At 51.9% G+C, this 17,287-nt stretch overlaps 7 protein-coding genes across 7 annotated transcripts; 6 read left to right on the forward strand and 1 right to left on the reverse strand.

The window, feature by feature from the left end:
• Positions 1-213: 213 nt before the first annotated feature.
• On the forward strand, positions 214-2,064 carry PG994_008294 (uncharacterized protein; the record flags this gene model as incomplete). Its single annotated transcript, XM_066859703.1, has 1 exon — positions 214-2,064. The coding sequence occupies one exon, from the start codon at positions 214-216 to the stop codon at positions 2,062-2,064; it is 1,851 nt and encodes a 616-aa protein (XP_066715190.1).
• Positions 2,065-5,577: 3,513 nt separating this feature from the next.
• On the forward strand, positions 5,578-6,354 carry PG994_008295 (uncharacterized protein; the record flags this gene model as incomplete). The annotated part of the gene is made up of 3 exons (XM_066859704.1): positions 5,578-5,634; positions 5,725-6,041; positions 6,183-6,354. The coding sequence occupies 3 exons, from the start codon at positions 5,578-5,580 to the stop codon at positions 6,352-6,354; spliced, it is 546 nt and encodes a 181-aa protein (XP_066715191.1).
• A 712-nt stretch (positions 6,355-7,066) lies between these two features.
• Positions 7,067-8,427, forward strand: PG994_008296 (uncharacterized protein; the record flags this gene model as incomplete). The annotated part of the gene is made up of 3 exons (XM_066859705.1): positions 7,067-7,306; positions 7,476-8,002; positions 8,094-8,427. The coding sequence occupies 3 exons, from the start codon at positions 7,067-7,069 to the stop codon at positions 8,425-8,427; spliced, it is 1,101 nt and encodes a 366-aa protein (XP_066715192.1).
• A 176-nt stretch (positions 8,428-8,603) lies between these two features.
• On the forward strand, positions 8,604-8,933 carry PG994_008297 (uncharacterized protein; the record flags this gene model as incomplete). Its single annotated transcript, XM_066859706.1, has 1 exon — positions 8,604-8,933. One exon carries the CDS (start codon positions 8,604-8,606, stop codon positions 8,931-8,933), a length of 330 nt encoding a protein of 109 aa, XP_066715193.1.
• A 405-nt stretch (positions 8,934-9,338) lies between these two features.
• On the reverse strand, positions 9,339-10,478 carry PG994_008298 (GPI-anchored cell wall beta-1-3-endoglucanase EglC; the record flags this gene model as incomplete). The annotated part of the gene is made up of 1 exon (XM_066859707.1): positions 9,339-10,478. One exon carries the CDS (start codon positions 10,476-10,478, stop codon positions 9,339-9,341), a length of 1,140 nt encoding a protein of 379 aa, XP_066715194.1.
• A 2,016-nt stretch (positions 10,479-12,494) lies between these two features.
• Positions 12,495-13,133, forward strand: PG994_008299 (uncharacterized protein; the record flags this gene model as incomplete). The annotated part of the gene is made up of 1 exon (XM_066859708.1): positions 12,495-13,133. One exon carries the CDS (start codon positions 12,495-12,497, stop codon positions 13,131-13,133), a length of 639 nt encoding a protein of 212 aa, XP_066715195.1.
• A 2,583-nt stretch (positions 13,134-15,716) lies between these two features.
• PG994_008300 (uncharacterized protein) lies at positions 15,717-16,077 on the forward strand (the record flags this gene model as incomplete). Its single annotated transcript, XM_066859709.1, has 2 exons — positions 15,717-15,902; positions 15,988-16,077. 2 exons carry the CDS (start codon positions 15,717-15,719, stop codon positions 16,075-16,077), a joined length of 276 nt encoding a protein of 91 aa, XP_066715196.1.
• Positions 16,078-17,287: the final 1,210 nt, after the last annotated feature.

The following is a 17,287-nucleotide window of genomic DNA, read 5'->3' on the forward strand; positions in this document are numbered from 1 at the left end:
ACACCTGTGCCTCCCTGCCATTGAGAGAGACTGAGCGAGCGAGCGAGCGGCGACGACACGAGCCCTGAGACACTCTACCCGACGTGCCAATATTTTTCATTTTTCCATCCGCAAGCCAATACACCGGCCGCCCCAAACTACAATTCGCGCGTCGCGATTTTGAGAAACGGCTAGTGACTAGCGGGTGAGGGAAAAAAAAGACATACCGAGAGGATGGTGCATACAGGTCAAGTGGCGGCAGCCGCTTCCGCTGGTTCATCGCGGAGAGTCGCGACAGAAGCGACGGGCACCCCTAAGGGCCCCGTTCGATTGCGACCGAATCGCTTGAGCTCGACAGGCTCCTTTCGCGCGGGCTCGCCTCCGCCTGTCCTCCGCCCCCAGGGCCGCGGCCTGCGACGACTCTCGACGCAGCACCACCACTACCAGACCTTCCCGACACCGCCGCCGAAAACCCCGGGCCACCGACCGTCGGGCGACTCGTTATCGATCAACTCCGATGCCGGCGACGAGCACGCGCCGACGCCGCTGCCCTGGCGCCAGCTCGCGCTGCTGGCCCTGCTGTCGCTGTCGGAGCAGACGGCGCTCAACTCCATCTCGCCCTACCTGCCCACCATGGTCAAGGCCTTCCTCGCGGGCGACGATTCCAAGGTCGGCCTCTACGTGGGGCTCCTCGCCTCGGCCTTCGCGCTCGCCCAACTGACCACCAACCTCTTCTGGGGCTATCTCTCGGACATCATCGGCCGCAAGCCCGTCATGCTGCTCGGCACCTTGTTCCTCTGCATCTGCTTCGCCCTGTTCGGCTTCTGCACCGAGTACTGGCACGTCATGGTCGTGCACGTGGCCATGGGTCTCCTCAACGGCAACGCGGCCGTGGTGCCGACCTGCCTGGGCGAGCTCACGGACCGAAGCAACCAGAGCAAGGCCTTCACGTGGCTGCCGGTGGTTTACAGCCTGGGAAGCATCACGGGTCCGGCGTTGGGAGGTATGCTGGTTGGCAGAGTGGCCGAGGATCAATACCCCTTCCTGGCTCCCAACATCCTGGGCGCCTCTCTCCTGGCGCTGAGCGTGGTCGTGCTCGCCATATGGTACGAGGAGACGTTAGAAGACCAGGATGGCTCGATGGAGTGGTCGGAAAGATTGGAGTGGTTCACGAGCTTCTTCAAGAGGGGGAAGGGTGGCGCGAAGAAACCGGTAGATGATGCCAACTCGTCCGAACAAGATGGGCTCCTGGCGCCTACCATAGAGGAAGATGGAGGCGAGAACGACCACAAGGACCCCTCCGACCCCGAGACCTGGAAAGAGATCATGAACAGGACCACCGTCTTGGTCCTCCTCACCTACCTCATCTTCCAGGTGTCTAACATCTCGTTCAGCAGTCTGTATCCCATCTACGCGGCCGCGGATCCCCCGACCGGTCGAGGTCTTCATTCTGACGTCATTGGCGTCTCGCTCTCCATTGCCGGCATCTTCACCATCTTGTTCCAGCTGATCTTGTTCCCGCCGTTGAAGGCCCGCTTGGGAAACCTGGGCACCTACCGCGGATCCCTTCTGGGCCTAGCCATCAGCATGGCGCTGATGCCCTTCATCGGGTATCGCGATTCGCCGAGCAGAAAGCTTTGGCTGTATGGGGAGATGGGGCTCATCTTGGTGATCAAAAACATTTGCGCCGTGGGCGGTCTGTCGAGTGTCATGTTATTAGTAAGTACCTTCCTCGATAGCTTGCGCGTCCTTCCATCACTTCTGTTAGATGATGCTAATGTTGGCGCCCAGATCACGAATTCAGCGCCATCGCACTCGAGCCTCGGCACTTTGAACGGCATTGCCCAAACCCTTTCGGCAGCTGGGAGAAGTTTCGGTCCGTTTGTCAGCGGAAGCCTATTCACCCTCTCTATGCGCGTAGAAGGGAAGGGCGAGCTGCTCGCCTGGGGCTTGTTCGGCGGATTCGCACTCGTCGGTTGGGCCGCTAGCTATGGCATTCGAGCTCACGGCCTCGAGAGTACAGATGACGGGTTCGAAGACGAGGAACAGGACGGAGCTGACGAAGAGGAGGCCGCCGCGCGATGATGATGGCGTAAAGGAGATCACGTGTGGCAAAGGAGCTTATCATTATTATCTTTGTTATTATTATTATTACGGAGACCAGCTGTCAAAATAGAGTCGCGACGCTACTAGTCCGCTGCAGATGCGGGCCATGACATCCGCACTCCCGCTAGAGAAGACGCGCACGGCGGTTCCACGGCGTTATTGGCGAGTTCTTATGGGTGTTCGGGCAGACCTTCTGACACAGGCTATTGCTGAGTTCAGCTCCCTGGATGAGGTTTATGAATACAGGTGTCGAGTTACGCAACAAGGGACATAAAGTAAGGCGCCAGCTGAAAGGACGAGCTGAAGCGCTTCTGGCGACGCTATTGGCCATGTCAGCAGCCCCATGGGAAATCTGACACCATCTATGCTACCGATTTAGGACTGAGAGACAGAAAGAGGGACAGCGGGGGAGAGGGAGATGGATGCATTACATAATTACAGTACTCGAAGAAGTTGAGGATTACCTAGGGAAGAGAATATCTGCATACAATTCTCCCATATACAAGTGGCCAGATCATATTTTCTCAACCCGGGCGGATGGTTGCTTACTGAGGAGTGGCTGGCTGTTAGCGTTAGCGCAAACACGATGAAAGATCGATCAATGGGTTATACCTAGGTAGAAGATCGGGACAGACTGCTTCTAAGAATATGATGACGAGAATCAGCAAGCGAATATCTCAATTGAGTACTGGGAAACAACTAGAAGCCAGTCAGCGGAAGCGATGCTGCTGTTTACGAGGTGACAATAACGAGGTTTCAGCGACAAACGCCTCTCGCCCGTGTCTCGTCTAGACGGAGGTGAGTAAGCGTAGATAGCTAAGTAGTACGCGACAGCCTTACAGGGCTGTCAACGTCATAGCTGAGTCCAGCAGACAAAGACACGTTCAGCTGATGGGGTGACATCCCGAGAATTGCTATTATCTCCGGCTCCGGTGTTTCTACGGTCCAATGCTTACTTTCGTTTTGGGATCACGAGAGTTGTTACTTACACGTACCAGCATTGCTGGTTGGGAAGGTCCATCCCGGATCTCATGCACTTACTTGCATGGATCCAGTCTGACGCTGGCGAATAAACCGCAACGAACCAAACTTGAGTGCATGTGCTGGATCAGGTCCTGATTCGGGGGCCGGAGTTCCGTGTACGTGGGCAGGAACTCGGCGAACCGCGCACGACTTGAACTCGGCGGACCGCGCACGACATAGATTGATCGGCGAGCATGGGCGCGCTAATTAGATAGATATATTTACACAAGCTGTCGGGAGCTTTAGGAGTAGACCACATCATAGTCCTATTCAGGTAAGGAGTGCAAGAATTGTAATCAATCCGGGTATGGCATGGCAAATGGAAGCTGGGATGAGATTGAATTTGGCAGAACTTTGGATCAGCAATCGTTGTGGCCTTGCCCGCAGCGGGTTAATTAATAATCACCCCCAGTGCGCTCGGGTGCTTCCGCAAGGATTCCTCATACCACCTGCACCTGTACGCAATTAGGCTAGAAGGTCGCCAGAGACGGCAGGTTTTCGATCTGGAGATCCTTTAGCACTTTGGCCTGCATGCAGTACGGCCGGTAATTCTGTGTTTCGGTGACTCAATATGCAGGCAGGTCGAACCGTTTGGGCGCGGGCACCTCTACCCCGACGACATGCAAACGCCGTCTGCTCCCAGGACCAATGCTTTCCGGATGACAAACCAAAGATATGTGCAGTCGACAGCCAACCACCGTCTTCTGGTGTACGACATTGACAAAGCAATTGATGAAGAATTCGGCATGCACAGTTACGTAGCACCTCTCCTGGTAAATTGTGATAATTTGGAATCAGTTCTGCGCAACTCGGACAACGCGACTGCTTTCTCACAATCATTCGCCAACTTCATTAGCATCGATCAGCGTGCGTCACGAAGTCATCGGCCAGCTGGAAGTATTGAGATGGCCAGATTTCACTGCTCCTTTCGTATTGCTGTACGAATTACTTTATTTGATCTAGTCTTCTCCGGGTCATCTACTACCCGCTCTTGAAGCGGAATAGTTCCGTTCACCAAAGATTCCTAAAGTCTCACTCCTCAATCAATACATAGTTACGCAACTGGAAAGCATCTTTTGTTTTCCAGGGCGTGTTCAGTCAGCAGTGTGTGTATTCGAGAAAACACCCACCAATGGGGCCTATTGGCCAGCGAGCGGCCAGGGTTTCAACCCCCCCAGATCTGGGATCGGTCACTATATCGACTTTGTACGAGGTCGCTTACCCTGCTCTGCCGCATTACCTTAAGCCTTACTACCGACTTCCTAAAATAAGCTCCACGTCTTGTCAGCAACCGTTAGACAGGCTTGCCCAAGAACCAATCAGATGGTTCTCGTCAGAGATTCCAGCAGTCTTCTAGAAGCTATGCCGCTTTCTCTCCCTTTCTCGTGATCCAATTTGGCTAGCTTCAATGCAAGCAGGCTTCTTCATTCCCAGATCCTGGGTCATTATTTAAGCATCTAGTATCATCACACCGTTGCCAATGTTGTCATCTTCGTCATCCTACATCAGCCCCAGCCCCAAGCCACTCCAGCGAAATCATGGAATAACGACTAAAGCTCGTTCGTGCTCCAACTGCCATGCCAGAATGTTCTAGCCGCCCTATGCAGCCCTACCGGACATTGCCAGGTTTCTCCGTTGACCGCATAACCCCCTGCCAGATTACTCACTTCGCTCGATGCGCGGGTCCAGTGAGGGAAAGGTCCCCTGCTGGGAACCCATCGACTGCTTACATACTTACCTAGAACGCGATCGATATAGTGGACATCGTGGGAAATAATTCTCTCCTAATCCTCCCTCCGCCTGCCAATTATGAGTCGAATCTGATTATCTAACCCATTGACGGGGCTCCCGGGCTCATTATTTCCCTATATCACCAATACACTGCCAGCACATTAGATGTAACCATCCTACATCATCGGGTTATACGGAGAACATTACCCTGCAACCACTCGTCATCTGGCCAAGGAAACGGACAACTCGAAGCCGCAACGGCGAATCTGTGAGACCTCTGAGGAAAGAAACACAGTCATGATCTGGATATGCTCAGTCAGTCATGAGTCCATGTGGACCGGCGATGGAGGATAAGTATGGGTAGAGGATATACCAGGTAACGGCGGCATGAAAGAGAAAGTTATTTAAGGATAATGAGCCTCCGTGAACATGTATAGAAGGACCCTCATTCACACCACAGCCAAGCAACGCAACGTTACAGATCAACGACAGCGAGTTATATAGACCAGTTGATGCCAGTGGATAGAGAACGAAAGCATATAATCGGCTAAATAAAAACGAAAACCACGAGCGTTTCTCATACGAGTTTCGAAAAAAGTCGTACTTAAAGGTAATGGGCGCCCTTGAGGTATTCCCCATGGCTATTTATACTAATCACTATGCACTACAGCTTCTACTTATCGACTGTATCCCTATCTCTTTCCGCCATAGCCATACTTCCTTAACCTTAAGGTCAATATGTCCCCAAGTCACCACCACAGCAGCCGCGGCAGCAAGAAGTCACGGCCATCACACGTACGTAAAGCTTCCATCAGAATGCCTTATTTGTACCAGCTTTTCCTTTCTAACTAACAAATACTGACTTTTTTTTCTTTCTTTTCGCAGTCCTCGATCCAGCAGCACATCGAGTCCCTTGAGACGCACCGCGTTAACACCCTGACGGAGCTGTGCCGGATCGAGCGGGCCGCGGCCGCGTGCGAGCACGAGGAGGACTCGCGCGCCTTCCAGGCGCCCATGACGCAGGCCTGGACCTACTACGCCACCACGAGCGGGCAGTTCCTGACGGAGCTGAGGGGTTTGAGCTCTGACTACCCCTTCTGCGCCGAACTCGTGAGCGAGGCCCGCCGCCGCGTCCTCGCCGACCCGGAGAGCAACCGGAGCTGGAACCTGGCGTGGCTGTGCTTGACGAAGATGCGGGAGGAGTAAGCTTTCCTTTTCCTTGTCCTTTTCCTTTTCCTTTTCCTTTTTCTTTTTACCTCATAACTCTGCTACTGTCTACCCCCGGCCCAAGAACAACGTTTCTGTATGATGCTAGAGTGCTGACTAGGTGGATTGAAACGCAGTGACCTGATTCGGTTCTACGCCTCGTCCGAGTCCTGGCGCAAGGAGATGTGGCAGGATCGCTCGCCTACCGAGGAGGAGGCCGACCAGCTCGCGCAGTGCTTCGAGTACGAATGGACGCAGGCGGTCGACACCATGCTCCGGCATTGGCCCAACCCCCCTACATGGTACTAAGAGACGATGAAAGATCTGGTTGTTGTCAAATTGTGTTATGCATTGCCGGGAGCATACTAGAGGCGTATTTGCATTCTGTTATTCCTTTTATTTCTTCTTCTCTTCCCTCTCTTTCTTCCTCTTCTCTTCTCTCTCTTCGATCCATTTCTTTCTTTACTTGGATTCAATTAGGGGCGATGGCAAGAACGAACGGATGACGAAAAGGGCAGCGGAGATCTTTGCTTTTTTTGCATCAGCAGGTTACTGGACTTGATCAGAGTGGCATTTACAGGTTGCATGTTCCATAGACTTACCACTTTCCTCTCTGTTTTATTTAGAATTGCAGCATTCCTCAGCCACTACATTCTATCTCCTAGCAAAATGATTCTTTTTCTCAGGATTACCATCTGTGGGTCGCATGATCAAATGTGAACGTCGCTTACTACAACAGCAACCACAACAAACAAAACTCGAGACGACAATCTGTCGGTCGGAGTTCCGATCCACACGCATATGGATATGTAAGCTATACGCCCCCCCCCCCAATCTACTGAAACGGGCTGGTAGATGATCAATCTATCAATCCATACACATTCCGTACCTTTTGACCTATTCCACGATACTGTCCCCGACGAGCGCACCTTCGCCTGATTGTCTCGCCGCCACCTTTCAGTCTTCGCAAGTACGGCTTGCCTCGCACATAGTGAAACTGAACGAGAAGACAGATGTCGCAATGATTGTACTCGACATCATCAAACTGGAGCTACATTCCAATGTGGACGTGACAACCACAACGACGGCGGCTGGTCGACTTTGGCAGGCTACACTTGAGTACATTTTGGACCAAGTGTCTGTCATCGCTGCTACATCGGAACCGTTGGTGTTTTGGGGCCAGTCGCAGGGCTCGAGCGGTGTCCTTTTCCTGTTCATCTATACATGCCTCACCCTTTTGACCAAAAAAGATCTCTCGGAGGTTAGGGACGGGGATCATTAACTCTACTGGTAGAATGACCTGATGAGGCACGCTGCAATAGCTTTCACAGTGGCAGTCTGGGAACAAACATGGCGAACCGCTGCTTGCGAATGCCTCCCATGGTGTTCTTTGTCTATGGCGTTGGAGGCGCTTCGCTTGACAACGGCAGGTCGTCCTTGGTAGCCCACATTGGCCTCCGGGTGGTTCCGAGCAAGGACGACCTACGAAGGCAGCACAAGGGGCTAGACAATTTCGGGAAATGCTTTGGCGGTTGGCGAGACAAATGGATGTATACATCATCCGTTTCCCGGTAGAAGTCAACGAGGTAACGAACGACTCGCTGGAGCTAGCCTTCAAACGACTGAAAGCCGCCGAGTCGGGGATCGCAGCAGTACGGTGGGGATGGTTAGACTCTTTGAGTGAAGGGTCCAGCAGAACACTCTTGGTCATAATTAACCGGCCTTCGTCTAGGAAGCTCGATTGGAAGTCCTTAGAAGACTCAATCAGTGGCTGGCTCAGATCAGATTACGACGGCGTACGTCCCGAGCCAATCGAGGTTCTATCCGTAAACTGTCTACGAGATGACCCGACTTTCAGCGATGGGTGTCTGACCGAAGTCATCAGATTCAGCCTTCCAAAGGGGCACACCAGCCAGGATCGATTCCTTCTCGAATACTATGTCAATCGATTTATCAGGTAGGTGGTGTACTCGCCGCTTCTCGGGAAATTTTAAATTCTCTTTTTCATGCGAAGGCAAGCTCTCGCTTTGCTGATCAGGACTGGGCAGCATAACGTACGACCCCTACGGTGGCCACTTTGGCGATTACGATCCTCTCGAAGCTTTTGGGCCACTGTGGATGGACAGCAATGTACGACAAATAAAGGAGGATCACCCCAGAGAACAACGATACTGTGTGCTTCTACTGCAGTGGGCGAAACCTGAGGACCGAGGTCTCTGGCTGGAGCGATTCATGGGCCAGAGCTATTCGGTGTTGGGCCATAAAAGTCACCTAATCGGCTGCAATTGTCCTGATATCAAGGCCTGGTCGGTGGTGTTGACATCCGTGCCAACGGGAACAAGTCCCAGCGAGGATGAAAGCCATGAGGATTTGGGATTCTAAGAATAGTTTTTATTTGCGAGGAATGGAGACAAACTATGTTCTAGGTCTATAGGTTCTTACCGGTGTATTATATTCCACAGAGAAACCACTCAATGAAGGGCCTACCTGAGCATCTCTCCGTGTCGAGCTGGGAGATACTCCAAGACGGTAGCGTTTACTTACCCAAAGCCCCCATCATGACATCGAATCATGGGAAGGAGGCGGAGACCTTCCAGCTCCGTCCGCTGAGATGCGTGATTTTGTGCAACGACCCCCGGGACACTACAAGGACGCAAGCCGAGTCCAAGGAGGACTTCGTTCTCCAGGACTGGCTCTTCATGTTCAGGGGAGACGCCTATGCTTTATGTGTCGCAACCTCGGGAACTATGGTGCACGGTATAATCATTCATTGCCTGGAAGCTGACGGTCCCTTCGTCAGCGCAGGCACATTCGAGTCCCTAGACACGTTGGAGAAGGTTCCAATACCAACACCGCCTACCACTGATCATGGATGGTATATCATCTAGCGCTGCAGATGCTGGCACTGAACAAAAAGGGCGTGTTGCTGTGCGCGAGGAATGGAGAGGTGGCCATTGCCAGGTCTGGGTTACGCTGGCCTACGAGAGAGTATCGATGATATAGTAAACAGACAGAAAAGTAACCAAAAGGGTAGTCTCCGTATGAAGATTACTTAAAAAATAAGAAACTAGTGCACACCTCAATGGTCTCCGAGCGATGCCTTGAGTAGCATGTTGCTGGGTGCAAGTTAAGCTTCAACCGTCACGGCACGAATCATGGCACATCAAGAATGTTCAGGTACTGGTTGGTGCGATAATTAGATTACGTGTATATGTCTAGGTCTATATGTTGTTTGATCGCTAACCAAAACAAAAAAATGTGATTTTTTGAGGTATGTTTATTTGTTCTCTTCTTTAGCAGGTGAGCTCGTAGCTGGGCTGGAGCTGACCAAGGTCGCCAGCAGGGAAGATACCAAAGTCGGGATCAGCCTGGCCGTACTGGGACTCCTGGAGGTCGTACCACCACAGGTTAACGCCCTGCTCGATGAGGGAGCAGGCGATATCCTTCCAGTAGGTGCGGGCGTTCTCGGCGCTGGCGACGGCGGCGCCCTGCTGCTTACCCACCACGGGCCAGCCCGTCTCGGTCACGTAGACGGGCTTGTTGCCGGCGAGGGCCTTGGTCTTGCTGAACCCTTCGTAGAAGCGCTCGTGCGCGTTCTCGATGCTGTTCGGGTTGTTCTTCTCCCAGAAGGGGTAGCCGTCGAAGCCGAGCCAGTCGATGTGGTCGATGACCTGGCGGTTGTTGCCGTTGACGAACGAGTCGTACGTGTCGACGTGGCCGATGGGGGTGCCCTCGAGCGGGGTGCCGCGGATGGCGTCGCGGGTCTTGGCGATGCAGTCGATCAGGTACTCGGGGGTGGTGCCGACCTCGCCGGAGCCCTGGCGGTACAGGTCCTCGGAGCCGACCGAGAGGCCGACGACGAGGTCGGTGAAGGCGGAGCCGTACTGGCTGATGGCCTTCTTCAGAGCAGTGAGCTCGTTGTCGATGGCCTGGGGGCCGCCGGAGATCCAGAGACCGAGCAGGAGGGTGGTCTGGGTTTCAATGGCGGCGGGAATGGCCTGGATGACGTCGTTGGCCGTGTTCCACTGGACCATGGAGTAGATACGGGCGCTGTTCCAGCCGCTGGTACCGGGCAGGTTCTTGGCGCGGTTGAACTCATAGGCAAAGTCGGCCTGGAGCTTGGCTTGCTGGTTCATGAAGAAGGCGCCGTAGTTGAAGCCCTTGATGTTGTTGGGGGCGACGGCCTTGCTCTTGACAGGGACGGCAGCGGCCTTGCTCTGGCTGAGAGTAGCCGGGGCGCTGCTGGCGGCGGCAGCAGCGACGGCACTGCTGTTGCTCGCGGCCTTGATGGTCGAGTTGGAGCCGACCACGGCGTTGTGGGCGGCAACAACGGGGTAGCCGGAGTTGGAGCCGGAACCACTGGCAGGGTGCCTGGCGACACAGGCAGCGTTGGCCGAAGCTGCCAGGGCGAGGACGGAGGTAGCGAAACGCATATTGATTATATAGATATATTATACAAACGATTGTATTAGTTAAAGAGATAACGAGTGACTGTTAGAGTTGTCAATGAAGAAACCCTGGTTGATGGTGAGATGGAAAGAGTAGCGATTGTCGAGGGCGGGATGGTGCTGCTATTTGAAGAACCGGCCGAGCAGCGCAGGTGCCAGCGCTTGGAAAGCGAGAGAAAAGGGATCGGCGGGTTCTAGAATGGCCAATAGCCCCAAGCGAAAGTGAATCTCAAATCCGGGATCCAAGATCGGAACGCGAACGATTCCCTGTCGCCATCCTGAGCAGGCCCCCTTGGCCCCTGTGGTCCGCATGAGCCCCGTCCGGTGCTTGCAGGGTTAAAAGAAATGAAGCCAATGGAATAGGCTGAGGTGGATAGTGGTGGACCGACACGAATGGCCGAAGAGGGAGGGATTCGTCAACACCACCCCAGTTTTGGCTCCTGGATTGGTGGGACTGCCGGCGCTAGTTCTTCTCGTATTCCCGGGCCGCCGACGGCTAAGCCTCAACGGGCCCCCGTCCAGTGCCTTGATTAGGTCTGAGCCAGGCCTGGGTGGGTGACGTGGACAGGCCCCTGGACAGGATCAATAGCCCTAGGCAGTGCACTGCTGGCAGACCTGCAATTTTCCAGCGGAAAGCCAACATTGCCAACTGTTTGCTGGCAGTGGTTGTCCCCAGTACTCCGTACTGCCCTGTAAATAGCAAGATGGCCCAGTAAAGGGATACCAAGCAATACCCCCTAATTAGGCGTTAGTCGGAGGTTGCATTGAGCACGCTGCCAACCAGAATATTCCTGGCACCTGGAAGCCGAGGCGAGTCAAGAGTCAATCAATTCTGCAGGAACAGACTTTGGCTTACCGCTCAGCAACTTGGCACGTAAATATAGCCGCGTAATTCAGGTACCAATGCTAATTGGTCTTAATGCAGAACCTTGTGTCTGCCCTGAACCAGCACGTCGGTTTTCATCTCCAATTGTTTGTTGTGTACCAATATCGCTGCATTCAGCGTCCGTTAATCAAGCTACCACGCCGCTGAGTGATCATTAGTTGGTACCCATCAATTGGTTCTTCTAGGCTTGAATGTTCCTCACAGCCAAAATGATCTTGCGACCGGTAGGAAATGCGTGCTGTGATGGAGTCGATATTGTCGTCATGAAAAGACACATTCTGCTGGCCAAGCGGCCAAGTGAGTTCTAAATCGAGCCACATCGGGAGCTAACTGGCAATCACATCCACATGGTGCTGTGATGTGGTGCATGCTTTGTACAAATCAGGAAGAATTCGTGTCGCTCCGATGGGCTCGAGCGGAATTGACTTGAGACAATCCATGATTTCATCACGGCTGGACAACAACATCAAGGAACTAGACGCGCCAGCAGGAAATGATTGATGGTCGATTACGAACCCTCTTGGCACTCTTTGGATCGCAAGTTGGAGAAGGTACTTCGCCAAAACCCTGTTATCTTATCGTCACGTGCTCTCGAACTCACTCACCAGCAGCCCCCCTTCCAGGCCATTTCTCACAACAGACAGCTTTACACACTGGGCTTGTAGAACCATTTGTGTGGTGGTGAAACCAGAGCTTTCGTATTCGAGCCAGGCTTCTGCTTCCTTTTGTACATGACTTGAGGATGCACTGTTCAAATAAGGTTGTCTCACCAAGCAGCCTACTTCTGCCAAGCAACGCGATCTCAAATCAGGCAGGACAGCATCGTCAATTCGATTGTGCCGCTCGCGCTGGTCAGCCGTAGCCAATGGGAAATCAGTAATTCGCTTCCGAGCATAGATGACATATACAATCATTCATTTCGATGCGCGGATAACGTAAGATGCGAGTGCGGGGATGCCTAGAGTAAGCTCACATTGTCGGTTTTCGTTGCCGTTTAAGGGTGCTTGCTGCCTTAAACGAACAGGTTGCTCGTGTCCAGCAACTCGCAGCATCTATTCTGTGTTTACTAGTGCACTCTGCCATTTGAATACATTGATAAGATAATGAAACTCGACATGGAAGCCATGGAGGATGCAGTCAGAGGCGCTTTCCAGTCGGAACGCTTGCTGTATCGACCTGTGGAAGATAACGATGAGGACAAAGGTTTCATCCACGAGGCCATCCTGTCGGACCCCGTGAGCCGTGCCATGGGAAATCCGTCTCTATTTGTGCCCGTCACCAGAGAGGTCAGCTACGCCGAGATCGAAGCGGGCATGAAGGGCTCTCTGCTCGGGCTCCTCATCTGTCTGCCCGGAGAAGAAAGCACAAGTGGGGATAAGAAGAATGGCGACTCGAACTCGACGCCCATCGGGTTCCTCTTCCTGCACAAGTACATCTCCGACACCACTGCCCACCTGCGCCGGACGCGCATCTCCATCCAGCTCGCGAAGCCATACCAGGGCAAGGGATATGGCACCGAGGCCATCCGATGGGTGCTGGCCTGGACCTTCCAGTGGGCCGGCCTTCACCGCGTCGAGATCGCCGCGGCCTCGTATAACGAGAGGGCGGTCAAGTTGTATACGAAGCTGGGCTTTACCATGGAGGGCAGGCAGCGCGAAGCGGTATTCATGAACGGCGAATGGTATGATATCGTATCATTTGGGATACTGCAGCATGAATGGAAGGCCCAGTTTGGTCGTCAGCAGATTGAGTAGAATGGAGGTAGAATGGTTCTGTTACACATGGGGCCTCTGTTCGTCAGATAGGCAGCATCGATATTGATTCTGTACGTGCATGTCCATGCCGACCCTTCCGTAGTTGACCTATCGACTCACATAGTTTCTTTCTTCCTCGGAAGCCCGGGGCTTGGTCAAAAAGCGCAAATAACGTCATGATTATGTTGAAGGACCACGTTCCCAACCTCTGGAGTGAGTTTTTGGAAGCATGGACATGAGGCCATGAGTTACCGCCTTTCTTATTTGTGGGCAGTTAGCCACATCTCGAGACTTCTCCGCTTCCCCCTGAACGCAACCGACAGACCGAGAGTCTATAATATTATACGGCGTATCCAAAATGGACCACTTCCCGGGTTTCCCATCTAAGCGGGGTCGGCTATCGCTCGAGCCACAATAATGCATCGTGAGGAATGAGGTTCGGCTATCGGGAGGATCGTCGGAACCTTGGTGGATAGCCAAAAAATGAAGTCTACAAAAACTACAAAAGAAGCCGCAGTCCAAATTACACCGCATGCAGCCATAGCGGAGCTGCGCCTGCCTGGAAGACACTACTTCTTATTCAAGTACCGGTTTCCGCATGATCCGTAACTGTGGGGTGGTTTACAACCGCATTGCCGTTCTGTACTCCGGTCTGGTCTACACCTGTCTAAGGTGAAGGAAGCTTACGTGATCTCAGAAAGGCGAGCGGGAAGGGGACCATCTACTCGTCACCATTGAAAGCCTCGTACGTGCAACCACATATTCGATCTATACATAGTCGCGTACGGTTCTTGAACGAGGTAAGGTGATATGCACGGGTGTATTGATCTGCAATACCATCATCCAGTCAGCGATGAGAACTTGTGTGAAAGTCCCTATGCTATGGATCAGGCGCCGTTTCGGGATCTCAGCTGCACCGCGCTACTGCACGGCGTTCTAGGCATCGATGCTGACACAAGCAGCTAATCTAATTTACTTAATGTCAACGTCAGCATCATATTGTTACACATCTAATGAGTTGGCGTCCAACCCAATCAGAGGAAAACGAGCTCAAGCGACATATCAGAATTTCAGGTACCGAATCGTCTATGGGTAGACGCTATGCGGTAGGATAGGGCTTATGGTGGCGGTAGTGATCTGCCCCGTTGGCAATCTTATGTTGGCTGGCCCTCTAGGCCGAATGGTTATTTTCGTACGGGACCATCGTGGACCAGCCGCGATATACCACGCGCCCATGCATGAGGCGGAGAACGTTCCCCGGCCATGTATGACGACTCAACCCAGCAGAGTGCGAGATGTTATTGTCTTCGTGCTTTTTACGTAACCGGTTGATCTGGTGGTAAGCACTAGAAGACGCCATAGCTCTCGGCAATGCTGGCAACTGGGAGCGATTGGCATTTTATACGATACAGCCCCCAAGCGCCACTATACAGGCCCTCTTTTCCTGTTACTGTAACATATAGCTTCCTAAAACGGTAATTCTTCTGGGTATAGTCAAGGTGCGGAACGGCGGAAGGCACCAGTCTAGCAGTGTAGAGATTTGTGCTTCAGTTTTCACACAGAATCCGTGCATAGTCCTACGGCAATGAACATGCTTTCTTTTACTTGTTATAGCAGCCTAGGGCTATGAAGCCGTTCAAACAAAACATACGGGTCGGCGCGTCTTGGTAGCATACTGCCATGCATCCTTTTCCTCTCCAAGCGCAATTTTCTAGGTTGGGCTTAACGATTAATGCATGATCTGCTGATCGGCTCCAAGAACCCCGCGTATAGTTAGTTGTGTGCATACTGTATAGAATTAATATCTGCATAATACCGTTGGCGTGGTGCTGGATGCACCCTGCTGGCTAATTATGCTCTGCAAGCTTCGTATGGTCTCACGCACTACTGCAGTAAGCACAACAATCCAGGACCCGATGACAACATGAACGCCGCTGATCACTGTATATGGAAGCAAGCCGATATTCATGCGCTGTGTCTCCATCTGCCTACCAAGCTGACATGAGGCGAGGCGATCTGCAACAGCCGTAATCGCATAGAGTAGTTCTCTCCTATTATTGGCCATCGTCAGTATAGGAAGACTTGGAGAAAAGCACACACCCTGCATCGATATGGGTAGGTGTCTGCATGCTCCGGTGGGTTTGAATGTCGACGTAATCCGATCTCTGCTTTGGCGACAGCCGAGCCATTCCTATTCCTTCACCCACGATGCAGAGAAGTAATCGTCATACTAATCTCAAAGTCTACTGCATCGACCAGGAATATGAACATGAAGCTCAGCTGAAGCAGGCGCCGATCGTGATCAGCACTGCCCTTTCCTGGGCAGGCCGTAGCCATCTTCGGAGAAGGTACCTTGTCGGCTCTGCAGCCTATGTCGCGACCTAATGAGATGTTTCTCTGAGGCAACAAGGCAGAAGTCGCGACTCAGTCAGTGTTTCGAGGAATATAAATACCTGGGGATATCGCCTCTAGAGAAGCCTAATCTTCACTCTGCTCATCAGAAATCTCATACACTATCCCAACAGAACAACTCCTTCCAAATTAACCAACAACAACATAACAAACCCCCTCAAGTCTTTCAAAATGCAGTTCACCACCATCCTCGCTACCCTCATGGCCGCCGTCGCCGTCACCGCCACGGCCGTCCCCGAGATCCAGGCGCGCGACACCTGCGGCGCCGGCTACGGCGGTGACCAGCGCCGTACCAACAGCCCCTGCCAGTCGTCCAACGGAGACCGCCACTTCTGCGGCTGCGACCGGACCGGAGTTGTACGTTCTATTAACAAAACCCCGACCAGAATTCGCTGTGTATTACGTTGGCTGACCGTTGTCATCCTTATTTGTTCCCGAGCAGGTCCAGTGTAAGGGTGGCAAGTGGACCGAGATCCAGGACTGCGGCTCCGGCACCTGCCACGGCACCAACGACGGCGCTGCCGTGTGCTAGATTGTCCAGGTACCTAGACATACGTGGTCTTCCAAGTTGGAGATGAAATTGTAAGTTTGGATCGCTTAACCACCCTTGTGAATCACATTTGAGCTTGTTACTTACCTGTTCTGTCTTCATAGTCTCCAGATTTATGTGAGGATGGCATTGTCGAAGGAAAGGGGTTTGGAAGAGAATCTACGGTTGGGTATTGACGACTCCCTCGTTGGGAAGATCCAACATCGACCAACGTGGGTAGATTGGGGTCCAAAGCCATAGAGTTAAATCTTCGCTTGTCGTTCATTAGATATTTGTATACGAAATTCAGAAGCTGGCTACATTCTCCTTCCTAACTTCCCATTAAAGTGGCTAGGCCATTTGTGCCACTACTGACAGTGCAACTCAGCAATCATACGTGATCGTTTGTTTCGTAACCAGTCAAGGGTTACGTAACGTATCCCACAAGCGAATGTCCCACATAAGCGAATATCCCACTTTCACAAATTTCCTCATAGCCTCAACCTTTTTTTATATTCTTTTACGTCCGAAAATGCTATAACTTTAAAAAGAGAGTAATATAATTCTAGCGTTTTAAGCGCTTTAAAAAGACTTAACTTTAAACGTACGAAAGGCTGTATTAATTTATTATATTTTATTAAAAACTTTATAGCGTAAACGAAATAATTAACCTACACGACGCGAAATATTTACGAATTCTCGAAAGCTTCTAAATTTCGAAAAAGATACGATTATTTAATATATTATTAATTTAAATACGCGATCGTTTCTTCCCCGGCTAAGTAATATAAAAGATATAACGAATTAATTATTTAATTTACGTAACGCGAGACGCGTCGGCGTTAATTAGGCCTTTAATTTCGTACGATAATAACTAGACCTCCGGATACGTTTTAACCGAAGAATCGATTATTAAAAAATCCTTTATAAAAATCCCGACGCGTATCGCGCGTAGTTTACCCTCGTACAGAATATAATTTATAAATACGGGATTTAAAAAGAGAATATCTATAACTTCGACGAAACCGGCTTTTTTATAAGCTAAATCTCGTCCGAAATAATCGTAACCACCTCCGATTAACGCGGAAAGCCTAGGGTAATATAATAAAAGAACCGGGAATAAGTTATAATTATTTAGGGCGTCGGATTACACGGTTACGCCATCCCTCCGTATATTATCTTTATCGGGAAAACGTACCTCTCTTCCTAGTAT

Source organism: Apiospora phragmitis, assembly GCF_038363925.1.
Source record: "Apiospora phragmitis strain CBS 135458 chromosome Unknown utg000007l:2111988.0-4706623.0:1.0-2598199.0, whole genome shotgun sequence".
Lineage (NCBI taxonomy): Eukaryota > Fungi > Ascomycota > Sordariomycetes > Amphisphaeriales > Apiosporaceae > Apiospora > Apiospora phragmitis.